General features: G+C 44.5%; 1 protein-coding gene across 4 annotated transcripts in view; it reads right to left on the bottom strand.

Annotated features, from left to right (window-relative positions):
- The window catches only part of EPB41L4A (erythrocyte membrane protein band 4.1 like 4A), a 237,893-nt gene that overhangs the window by 96,847 nt on the left and 127,890 nt on the right, over nucleotides 1-13,156 (bottom strand). For all 4 annotated transcript variants that reach the window (XM_059724947.1, XM_059724946.1, XM_059724948.1 and 1 more), the window contains one exon: nucleotides 10,385-10,505. In XM_059724947.1, coding sequence (XP_059580930.1) covers nucleotides 10,385-10,505 — 121 coding nt within the window. The remainder of the gene's footprint in view (nucleotides 1-10,384; nucleotides 10,506-13,156) is intronic.

The following is a 13,156-nucleotide window of genomic DNA, read 5'->3' as shown; positions in this document are numbered from 1 at the left end:
CACGGCCATCCTCCAGGATCTTGCACTGTGACATGCTGCCATAGTGAAATGTTTCACTCTACACACAAATTGTTATGCCAGGGCCCAAGGTAGTCACAAACTTTGAAAAATCTTGTAAAATATACAGTTTAACTTCTTTCTAGCCATGCAGAATTGGGGATGGAGAGATGGGCAGGGGAGTGGTAATGGAGTGGAGAGCCCTAACTAGTCATTAGAGTTTGTGCCTTCCTAGGCTGTCATTTTATGAGGGGGGAAGTTGTTTTTTCGTCTGACAGAAGAAATGTATGCACTGTGACTGGTGATGAGACAAAAATAGTGGTGAAATGCCATATTCTATAATCAATGCAGAAGCTTTATGAACTATGGGCATGTAAGTGACTACATCCTCTTATCAGATTATAGCGCTGAAGCAAGCTGAGGGGGGAGGATGAAAAGCCCACGAAAGAAAACTGTTCCCTTAGCAGGAGTGCCTAACAGATCACTGGTTTACTTCTGTGTTTACCAATATGCTGCATCCAGGCTATTTTCTGTTTCAATAGTTCTACAACCTGCCACAGAACTTATTGTTTATTTACCCCAGACTGCAAAATTTTGCTCCATAGTTTGAGTTCTCGTATTCCAAAAATGATGCATCTCATCCTCATGATTCTAAGCCAACTGTTAATTGAAACTGTGTTTTCTGCCTGAGCCTACAGAGAGCCTGACACACAAGGACTAAGCAATGTGAACTACACAGTTCACCTCAATGAGCTTGCTAAAGACGATGTAAATGTCATAGACATTAGGGCTGGAAGGGACCTCAGAAGATCTTCAAGTCCAGCCCCCAAATGTCAGCATTGCTATTTCATTTTTTATGTTATCTGAAATAGCATGCTAATGAGCTTGTCCCAGCACTCTAAATAACCTGTAAAAGTGCCAGAAGTCTTAACTGTCCACTCGGGAGCCAGCTATTTGCAAAAAACTCTAAAGAGGAAAGGTGTTAATCCATGGTGTGCCACACAGCTGGGAGCCCTGTCAGCAATCAGAGTTCCTAGCTGTATTAGGGCATCAGGCGGTCAACTAACAGGACTCCCAGCCACGGGAGCAAAAATTGCTGGTGAAGCAGGAGCCTGGGGTCATGATGCAACACCTTGACAAATGGCATGATGGGAATTGATGTTCAATCCCACAGTTGTGACTTCTGCCTTGCATATGTGGCATGTCAGGAAGCGTGATTGTTGGGATCATATATCAGGTCCCATCAGCCTAAAATAAAGAACTCCATAGTAAGAGGGGAGCATATTCTGGTATACATTGATACAGGCAGGTGGGCATTTTGATAAGTACTTCTTGTACAACTATAAAATGGTTTTTAGACCCATTATTTTTTTGGCCTTATTAATTTACCACTTCTGGTGTGAAGAGTGAACTACCTTATTTAAATAAATAAGAAAGAAAAACAGCAACTTTTTCACTGTCATGTTCCCTAAACTGCCACATAACTGACCAGCCACTAACTCTCTACCATGCACCAGTCAGTAATCCTCTCTCTCTGGTCACTGCCTCCTCATCCTCAGCATTATTCTTCCCCTTTCTCCCCCTCAACTTGCAACCCAATTTTTCCATGATTTCCAATACATCTATATTCATGACTTCTTATCCCCTCTGAGGCCACTTCACTTCCCCTCCACCAATTCAGATCCTAGATCAGGGGTGGGTAAAATACAGCCTGCCGAGTGATTTTATCCAGCCCATGGTGGGTCCCTCAGTCCTGCCTAGCCCAGGTGTGGGGTGCAGCCCTGGCTGTGGTACGTGCAGTGAGTCCCACTACCCCCACACATGCAGCGGGACTGGGGCAGTGCAGCAGCTGGACTCCATTTCCAAGCAGGCGCAGTGGTGATGCCTCCTTCCTGCCATGCCGCCAGCTGCAACCCTGCTGCTCAAGCACCCCAGCCCATACACGCTGCATCCACCACCAGGTCCAGGACCCATGTGGGCAGGGTGCATGGCTGGGTGACTGGGATGAGGCCACAGGCTGGCAGGGAGTGGTAGCTGGGAGTGAGACAGGCAGGTGGGGCCAGGGAGACCCTGAAATCTTGGCATGGTGACAGTACAGGGCTGGGGCCCAGGGCAGAGCCGTGATCTGGTGCCCACATGCCCCTGTGATGGGTGTGGGTTCCATGAGAAGCATGCAGGGAGTGGATCACGGCTCTGCCCCAGCTCTGACCCTGCACTGCCACCCCAAGATCCCAGCCCCAGATGCAGTTCCTTGCCTAGCTTCATCTCCATCTCATCTGCTCAGTGAAGCACCCTGCCCACACAGCTCCTGGCCGGTCTCCATGGAGACTTTGGGATCATAGGCAGTAACAGCATGGGGCCAGGGCTAGGGTCAGGACAGAGCCCCAGTTCTGCAGGCAGGGGACGTGCAGAGGGTGCACCATGGCTCTGCCTAAGGCCTGGTCCCACACACTCACCACCCCTGACCCTGGTGTCTCCACGGAGACTGGCCAGGAGCCATGTAGGCAAAGTGCTCGGCTGGGATGGGGCTGCAGGCTGATAGGGAGCAGCATCCAGCAGTGAGATGGGTGAGTGGGTAGAGTCGAGGGGACCCTAGGATCCTAGGGTAACAGCATGGGGCTGGGCCGGGGCTGAGCCATGATCTGCTCCCTGCACACGCCTGCCCAAGGTACCAGTGCCTATCACAAGGGCATGAGGGCAGCATATCACAGCTCTTCCCTGGGCCCTGAATCTGTGCTGTCACCACCATGATTCTGCCCCATAATCCTAGCATCGCCTGCCCGTCCCACTCTCAAACGCCACTCCTCACTCACCCCAAACTCATCCAAGGTAGGGAGTTTTGGTGACCTATTGCGCAGGGGGGGTGTTGACCCAGCCCATGACAGCTCAGCTCAGCTATGTGGCCCATGGACCCAAATAACTGCCCACCACTGTACTGGATACACAACTGACTTAAATTTATATGAATTGGACTGATATAAATCACCTGGGAATTCTAAGTGGACAGATGACAAGTTCTTTGGGATTAGGGGCTCAGAGTAGGCACTCTTACAATGCAGGGTACTCTTACTCTTGCAGAGTAGGCACTCTTACTTTTCCTAGCAGGCTGGGAGGCTACTACTCCCATACTGCTGCATACATGACACATCAGTGTAGTTTCCACACTGACTTTTTCTCAGAGTAATTATACACTGGATTTAGGGCTGTGTGTGTCATGTATCCACATCTTTAAAAAAAACAACAAAAAAACCCAACACTACACTAAGGCTAATGACACTGATATAAACAAGTCACGTGGCCAAGCCCTTGTTCATGGATTCGTTCCATTTGATTCAAGGCCAGACATAGGGATGTGCAAACAGGGTGGCCGCCCAGGGCCCAGACAGAAAGGGGGCCGGAAAATGGTAATTTAAAAATTATTATCATCATGATCTCTGGTGAAGGGGGGAAGCTACTAAAAGTTCATCCGGGGCCACCAGGAGTCTAGGTACGTTGCTGATTCCATTCTCTCCTTTTCCCTCAACTCCCTGGCTTTTCTATTCCCCATAACTGCCAGCCTCTGCTCTTGACTTGCCTGCAACTGCTATTTCCTCTACTCTTCTTCCACCATTATGGAGTATTTTTTGTGTATGAATAACAGTAACACTCTTTTCTTCAATTCTATTATCTTCATAGCAAAACATCTTGCCTCCTTCTTCATTTAATCCCACATCAAAAAAAAAAAAGAACCTAAACCAAAAAGTGAATTCCCAAAGCTGCCTTTCACACCCTTCTTATAGAATATTGGGGGACTGGTTCAGCAGTAACCCCAAGAAGAATCTGGGGATTTGGCAGATTACAACAGGAGTCAATAATGTGAAGATGACACACAAAAAAGAAAAATAACAAATGCAATGTTGGGATGCATTAAAACAAGTATTGTATGCAAGACACAGGAAAAGGTTTATTTGGGTTAAGTTTCAGTTGCAGCATTGTACCCAGTTCTGAACACCGCATTTTAAGAAGGATATAGAGAAACTGAAGAGGATCCAAAGATAAGGATAGGACTGAAAACCACACAAGAAAAATCTGAGAAAATTAGATACGCTTAAAGAAAAGGAGATTAATGAGGGACATGATAGCAGTTTTAATTTTTTTTATTTTTTTTATTTTTTTTTTGGTAGAGCAATGGGTTTAAACTACAGCAAGGCATATCTATATTCAGTGTCAGGAAAAACTTCCCAACTATAAGGACAGTAGGACAATGGCTTGAACTGACTAGGAAAGTCCTTCAGTGGAGGTGCTCAAGAAGAAGTTGGATAAGTATCCGTCTAGGATGGCATAGAAGTAGTGAGTCCCACAACTAGACTAGATGACGTTTGAGGTCTCTTCTGATCTATTAGCCTCTGGAGCTGCTCTGTCCTCTGCAAAATCATGCAGATTTCTTCGAAGGAAAAAATATCTACACAGCCCAATAGAGTCTCTCCTCTCACCAACGTCAGATTCTTCCATAAGGATATATCAACGCTACATAATTGCAGAGTATAGTGAGTCATGTAGTTGTTGCCCAACACGTCTACCTTCTATATCTGAACCTTTTAAATGTATGACTGGACTCACCCTAACTCTGTGCTGGAGGCCTTGACTGGGGGCTATGGCATAAAGTGTGTGTTGAACTGTAACAAGGGTGTAGGTTGTAGCCATGTTGGTCTAAGGACATAGGCAGACAAGGTTTTTTGGGTGAATCTGATATCTTTTATTAAACCAACTTAAATAGTTGAGGGGAAAAAATTAGCAAGCTTTCAGGTTTAAAAACCTTTAGTCAGGCTGAGGAAGCCTCTGCAGTTGGTGTACGCTGTTCCTGGATGGAATGAATAGTAAAGAAGACAGAGGCTGGGCTGGTATGCATCCAAGACAGGCAGTCAGTGGAGATGTAAATTGAGAAGTCAGTGGGTGAAACAAAGGCTGTGGGGTGGGGGGAGAGAAAAGGGGGATGAATGCAGCAGTTGAACAGTGGAGAGGTACCTGGGGAGCCAGATGTCAGGCAGGTTATAAATGTCGTAAGTCCAATGTCTACATTTAGTCCATGATTTTTTGTATCCAGGAGTTTTGATGAAGTGAAGTTCAAAATTCTGTTGTGGGGTATAGTAATTGTGGGGGTGATGGAGATGTGTTAGCAGATTTTGCATTTCTTGTCATAGCATGGTCTGGATCCATTCAGGGTATTTTGGGCCTTAGGAAGTTTGCTTCTGGTGATGAGGTTAGCAAGGTTTAGTGCTTGTTTGAAGGCTAGAATGGGTGGTTCTGGGAAGATCTCTTTAAGAATAGGGTCTCTTTCTAGTACGGGTTGCAATTGTTTGAGGATTTTCTGTATAGGTTCAAGGGTGGGGTGATATGTCATAACCAGCGGTGTGCAATTTGTGGGGGGGTTTCTTCTGTACTGCAGAAATTCTTCATGTGGTATCCGGGTGGCTCTTTCAAACGTGAAATCCATCTCTCTGGAGGAGCATTCTTGTTGGGTGACTGCCTTTTTAAGATTAGTGAGGTGGCAATCCCGGGTGTTCCCCTCAGTGCATATTCGGCGTTATATGAGGGCTTGGCTGTACATCACAGCTTTCTTGATGTGTTTAGGGTGACTGCTGGTTCTGTGCAGATATGTACGTTGATCTGCGGGTTTCTTGTATAATGTGGTCTGTATTTTACCATTCTGGATACTGATCATCATGTCTAAAAAGGAGATGTTGGTGCTGGAGTATTCAAGAGATAGTCAGATGGAGGGGTGATGATTGCTGAATTTCTAGTGGAACTCAGAGATTGCAGATTTTAAGTCCAAATGATGAGGATGTCATTGATGTATCTTAAGTACAGCAAGGGCTTGATGGTGCAGTTCTTGAGGAATTCTTTTTCCAGGTGGCTCATAAAAAGGTTGGCATACTGTGGGGCCATTTTGGTGCCCATAAATGCGCCCATGATCTGAATGAAGTGTTAGTTATTAAAAGTGAAATTGTTGTGTGTGAGGATGAAGTATATAAGGTCAGTAATATCTTTGGGTCTATACTCCGAGATGTCATCTTGCTCTCGTAAGTAGGTAAGGCAGGCTTGGATGCCATCCTGGTGTGGGATGTTGATATATAACCTGGTAAAATCCATGGTGGCTAGGACGGTGTTGCTGGGAAGGTGGTCTATGTTTTTAAGTTTCCATAGAAAGTTTGTAGTGTCTTGGACAAAACATGCTCTTTGGGCGACAAGCGGTTTTAGGATTGATTCGACAAAACCTGATATTTCCTCAGTTAGGGTTCCATGGTTGGATATGATAGGTCTACTAGGGTTCCTTTGTTTGTGGATTTTAGGGAGCATGTAAAAAAGTGGGAGGATCAAGGTCTGTAGTTTTTCTTGTAGTTCTGATGGAAGTGATTTGATGGTATTTTTGAGTTTCATGGTGAAAAGGGGAGTAGGATCTTCTTGTAGTTGTTTGTAGTAGGTGGTGTCAGAGAGTTGTCTGCTGGCTTCCTTTATGCAGTCTTCACAGTTTAGGATGACTGTCTCCTCCTTTAAATGCTGGTTTTATTACTATTTCGTGGTTAGATCTTAGAGATTCTATGGCCTTTCTCTCTGGTAGACAGTTGTTATGGTGGCACGTGTTGTTGATTATTTCATTGTTCATTCTTTCCCTGAAACAGTCAACATAGCGGTCAAGATTAGAGTTTCGTCCACCGTGAAGTGTCCAATCTGATAGTTTTTGGGTTTTTTGGGATTGATCTTTTACTCAATGTTGTCAGAGGATGAGTTGTTGCTGGAAGTAGATTCATTTTGGTTGTGGAAATATTCCTTGAGATGTAGATGTCAAAAGAATTCTTCTAGTTCTTCATATTGAAGTATTTTATTTAGGGTATTTTTCTGGACAGAAATTTAGGTCCTTAGAGAGGACAGATTTTTCAGTTTTGGTAAGTGTGTATGTAGAGAGATTGATGATATTTGAGGGTTGGTTGCTGCTTTCAGTTTCATCTAGTTGTATGTGTACCTGTCCACTTTGCAGCACAGGGAAAAATAAAGAACTGGGCTTCTTTTTAGATAGTTCAATGTTGTTGCCTCAATTCCTTGTACTCGTATGTCACTGCCCTTCTGCCTACTCCCTTCTTTCTCACTCCTTGCATATCGGAAGGTATTTCATGGTTTACAGAAACTTACTCAGAACTTAACACTTCATTTCTATGAAGCTCTCTCCAATTTCTTCACCCCTGAGACAGCTCTGCGAAACAAAAACATGTCATTTGAAGCAGGGGCCTGGGAGGCAGGACCCCAGTGTTCTCTTTCTGGTTCTGTCACTGATCTCCCATAATCTTGGCATAACAGTAAGTTTCTACCTCAGCTGCATATAATAGTACCTTAACTCAGTATTTAATCATATTAAAACTAATGACATTTAACATGTAATAAGCTACTACTATATAGGAATAAGCAGAACAGAATATGGCCCTGAATTATTGTTTCTTTATATTACAGAGGTGGGTAGAGGTCACAAGTGATGGTCAGATCTCACGTAGGTCAGAATTGTTGTGTGTTGCATGTTCAGTTATACCATGAGACGACCCTATTCTTATAAAATATAACTGGCTTTATATATAAAGAGAACTATTTACAAAGGTGCAGCAACTACACTTGCTATTCAAGCCACTTGCAGACAAGCTAATTTCTTGGTAATTCCTCTGACTCCTCCCAAACACAAGTTGGACTCCTACTTCTAACTTCCATGTTCAGGCTGCTGATGTTTTCCTCTACATTTTTGTTGATGTTGTACCTCCTACAAGCGTGTGCTGACTTGCTGGAGTCAGGAGTTACTAGTACATGACCAACAATAAGGACATGGCTTTTACCACCAGGTCACTGTAGCCTGATAGGTCTCACAAGCCCTTCACAAGTCTTCAAACCAATATATTTGGTTTGTGTTATGGTTGTTGGCAAGGACTTTTCCCACCCTATCGATGTAGCCATTCTGTTGGATGGCATCCTGTTGGTCCTCTGTACTGCTCATGCACCTTGTTTCTTCTGACTTTCCTGTGTCAGGCCAAGGGATTTGAGACATTTTCTAAATCTTGCTGATCATGGGTTGGCACTATTTACATCAGCATGCTGGCTATGTTCCCCTGCTCCACAGCTATTTTCAGTCTCAACACTGTGCTTGATCTGTAGGTAGCTCATATGACTTACGTCCCATCTGCAGCTTGGACTGTTGCCTTTTGCTGTTGCTTTGTATTGCTAGTTTAATGGAAGCTAGACCTGCAACTACCTTAGATCTATGGTTCCCTGGTCTCAGCAGGCTGCCTGCTTAGCTTGGCACTCTCTTCACTGCTTGTGTACTTTGTTTTGTACTCCACTGGGCTGCAAGAGACAACATATCATGGAACAGTCTCGGTTCTCTTACCCATGAGCCCCTGGTCCTACTAGACAGTCACTGTGGTGGATATATTATGGAGGTCCAAAGATGAACTGATGGAACTAACTCCACTTCAAAGGGCACAACTAATAACAACTTTGCCACATGAACAAACCTATTCATATGTCTGCCAAAGCTCCACTAGTAAATTGCAAGGATTCTTGGCTTTGCATCACTACAGATGCTGGTTCATCTTTTAGGCCTCTGTAGCAGAAAGCTGCTCCACAGAACTGTAGTACTTTTGTATCAGTGCCTCGCTTATGATTTGCTTTTCTATTTCAAATGTGTATTCTTAGATATCTGACCATTCTGCACTATATTAATTGTCTCAAGGATTCATAGGCTCCCAATAGCCATGCACAAATATTAAGAAGAGATTTGGCTATCCCTATAGATCGCTAGGCCCCCTCCACATCCTGTGCTCTGGGCATTTCCAGTAGTTTTCCTATTTTGTAGTTATCTCCTATCTGTGGGTCTATTTGTCTAAGACACAGTATATAAATGTAATAAATAAATATTTTTCCATTTCTCAGAGTCTATTTGAAATAAACAGATGTGCAGCGTATGGAACCTCATCTCTATTGACTAATCTGCAACCAGTTTAATATTCTATTGCTGACACCTTAGTAGGAGTGTCAGAGCCGCATATCACAGTCCTAGATTAACTCTTCTTGTTTTACAATGACGATGTCATTAGCTACAGTCAGGTTCAGTGTACACCCGAGGCCACTTGATGTCCACAGTTTCCACTGCTTTCACATTTGTACAAGGGATTACTCATCTGGATTACTGCATTCCTGGTAGTGTGAGTACCTCAATGCTGCCTACTTGTCCTGTTCCTAAGTATCCCCCTTTTTTATTATTTTTTTCTAATACTTGCACTCTCTTTCTTGCTATGATCACTCCAGCTCGGTTTCATGCATCATATCCTGATTAATAATGGGAAAAGATGATAAAACTAAGATGCTGCTTTATTAAGAGAACTATTTAAAGAGATGCTGATAGTGCAGCTACCTTTCAATCTATGTATATACAGACTCCATTCCTGGTACCTTTTGCAACTTGTGCTCCAAGTTCAATGCAGGTTGCTACAAGTCTTAATTACACCAGATAATGATCTGGCAAGGAAACAGAGACTCTAGTGTACTGGGTGTTGTAGATTCATATATTAAGCAGCAGCTTTGTCCCCAAGAATTTAGAATCTGCATAGACCAACATGCAAAGAAGTGTTGTTATCCCATTTTACAGCTGGGAACTAAGGCGAAGAAGTACTAAGAGACTAGCCAGAGAATACAAAGGAAGTCTGGGACAGAGCTAGGAATGAGATACAAATTCCCTAAATCCGAAACCTATGCCCTAAACCAGACAAGATAATGAGGTAATTTAATTATATTTTCAGAAACTGCTAGCTAAGAGCAACCTATGTATCATACTAGAATTGCCAAACACAACCTTGTATCTGAATTTTGAATTAGTTTTGAATATACCAGGGCACCCCTTGGGGTTACCAGAAATAATGGCCACAAACTGAAAGAGAATAAATTTAGACTGGACATAAGGAAGAAATTCTTTATGGTAAATGTTGCCAAAATACGGAATGGGCTTCCAAGGGAAGTGGTGCTTTCCCCTACCTTGGAGGTGTTCAAGAAGAGATTAGACAGACACATCTGGGTGGGGTTACTTAACCCCAGCACTCTTTCCTCCCTAGAGCAGGGGATCAGACCTGATGATCTACCCGGTCCCTTCCGACCCTAGAAATCTATGAAATCTATACCAACTCTGAATATACATTCAATCTCTATTAGACCCATTAGATTTCTGATAGGCATAGCAAGATGTTGTGTACTAAATACTAAATTCTACCAACCTTTATTCTGGCACTATAAATATCAAAAACTATGTTAGCTCCCTCTTTTCTTGTATTCCCAGCACAAGATTTCCCATGCAAAGTTCTTAACAGAATAGTATTCTTACATTAGAGTTTTGTGAATCCGTTCTATAGCTTCTTCCAGTTCTTCCTTCTGGTCTGGAACAAACCGGTATTCTGACACATAACCTGTGGTGTGTTTGTATGGGTCATAGTCTCCCAGTTCAGCTAGGAGAGACATGAACAAAAAATGTCACAAGTGTAAGAACATTTCATTTTTAGGTTACCCCAAAGATGTGTTATCTAATCAACCAACATGTGCCAGGACACCTTTTCCTAAGTAACCTGGTAAATTCATTATGTAGCAGCAAACGGAAAGACGTTTTTTTTTCTTTACTAAGGGGGTAAAAGTCAAAACAATCTTATACACTGAATTTATGAACAGAACTGTCTAGCCCGTTCCACACAATCTTAAAAGAGCAATTTCTTTAGCAACACATTTTTTTAATAAGAATGTGACAGGAGGGCCTCCTCGGGGCCGATCTCCATGGCCTGCCCACCTGTTCTTGGGGCAACCGCCCGCCTATCTCGCCCGCCACGCCTTGGTGTTAATTGATTCATTTACAGACGTCACTCAAGCGGGAGGCTGCCCATTTTAGTGCCCCGATGCCAGGGGGCGCTCTCTGCGGCTCCTATCCTTCCCAGTACTGCAGCCCAAGCCTCGCAGATGGCATCTTGCTGTTCATATCCTCACCGGCCCCATGCTAGGCCCCAGAATCATCTAAACAGGACCGCTCTATGATCCCTCCAATCAGGCGGCCTCTCTGCCTTCATCCGGGCTACCTAGCCCCCCGAAGCCATTTTCCCCTCTTGGGTGTGGTCCCCCCGGGACCTTTGGCTACCAGCCCTGGCCCACCTCCAGGCCAGTCGGGACTCCAGGCCCCTGGCTCTTGGGCGTCCCTCGCAGTGGGCCTCTGGCCCTTTTGACCCTCCTGGCCCTGGCCCCAGCATGGGCCAGTTGAGGGTACTCTCTCATCTGGGTTGGGTCTCAAGCCCTTCACTTTCTCCCAGGGTCCACCCTCTGGGCCCCTCAAACAAACACAGGGTTACCCACCCGGTGGTGGGGGCAAGGTGCCCCGACCCGCCTTCCACCGGGGTGGTAACTGGCCTGGCATTTCCTGGGGGCTCCTGCACCACTGAGAGCCCCACCAGACCACCCACTCCCGGCAGGGTGCAGTTTTAGGTCATGCCCAGGACCAGGAGCCTCCTTACCATCCCCTACAGCTCCTCCCTTACCTCCAGATTGTTCTCAGCAGCCCTCTAGCCAGGCGATGCTGCTGCCCACCCTCCAGCAGCCAAACTACCCTGTTTATATAGGAAGCCCTTGCCTCCAAAATGGCTGCCCTCGTCAGGCACCTGGTGGCTGCCAGCTCCAGGCCCTTAAAGTGGCAGGCACATACAGTGCCCTGCCACACAGAACGTAAAGTTCAGGAGCTAGAAAATTCAATATGAAGTTATCACCTCTTAAGTCCGTAGTAATCAAAACTTTTTGCCATATGCTAGTTAGTGCCAAACATAAAATGAGTTGGTGTGCTGAGTTCAATTTTTAGAAGATTTAAGTTCATCCATATACTGAAAACCAACATTACAATGCCTCAGACAAAATATTCAAGCATATTTTTTATGTTTGCATACAGCTATATAATAGGTAGGGACCTACCAAATTTAGGGTAGCTGCCCCCCCACCAGTTTGCAGACAGAATGCAGGGCTCAGCAGTCATTTCACAGGCAGAGTGCAATGCCCCTCCCAGCCACACCTCTGATTGGCCAAAGGGCCCTGATGACCCCACTCCTCACTGCTGATCGGCTGCGAGGGCTGGCTGTCATATGCCCCCATTCCCCACCCTGACAGGCTGCAGCAGCATCCTGAAGACTGCTGGCTCCTCTGGGGAGCCACCATTTTACTTTCTGTAAGTTTTATTTCTTTTTCCCCCTGTGGATTTCATGAGCAATGCTGAATTTCACAAAAATCACAATTTCAGTAGGTCCCTAATAATAGGTACCTTAATCAGAACCCAGCTCTGCCATTCTTATGTACATTAAGTAGCATTTATATGAAAAATCCCAATAAAGTTAATGGGATGATTTGTGTGGGTAGATGCTACTCAAAGTGAGTAAAGGCTGTACACCTGGTACTTTAAAATGGCAAGGGCTCTTTGGAAGCCCTGGTACATTGTAACTCCCCATCAAACACCTACGGAAGCCATAATCACTCCCAAATCTCTTTACTTAGAATTAAATGAAAAAATGCCCCATATCTACTCATATTTCATTTATACACATTTTAATTTCACCAAAACAACTTGGTAGAGACACAGGAGATTCCCTCCCTCAGATAAAGTGAACTCCCTGCCTGAAATCAAATCAATAACAAGAACAGCAACTTTGGGCTTAAACAAGCCTTTAATAAAAGCAAAGCAGACTAAAGAATAGTGTAGGTGCCTCAGTTAAGCTTATTGATGAGATTTCTGTGATTGTGCTTCTGGGTAAATATTTTCAACTGGGTAAAATATTTATCTATTTCAGCCAAATTCAGTCTTAATGTGAGAGGGTAAATCTCTTTATGAAGTCAATGGACGTTATGCCTGCTTGTACTAAACTTAGCCCTTTGTATCTCCTGGTTTCCATGCCCTAAGCTCTCATGGACAGCTATTCCTAGCTATTTCTCAATGGCACTTAAAAGAAAGCATCTAATCATCATGGTATCATCATAGTAGTATCATAGTAGCTAGACTCAGGAGGGACCTGAACAGATCGTCTAGCCTGACCCCCTGCCACAGGCAGGAATGAATGCTGGGTTCACAAGAACCCAGACAGGT

The sequence above is a fragment of the Alligator mississippiensis genome, chromosome 3, assembly GCF_030867095.1.
Source record: "Alligator mississippiensis isolate rAllMis1 chromosome 3, rAllMis1, whole genome shotgun sequence".
Lineage (NCBI taxonomy): Eukaryota > Metazoa > Chordata > Crocodylia > Alligatoridae > Alligator > Alligator mississippiensis.
Note: the sequence above shows the minus strand (reverse complement) of the source record. Positions and strands in the feature narration are given on the sequence as shown.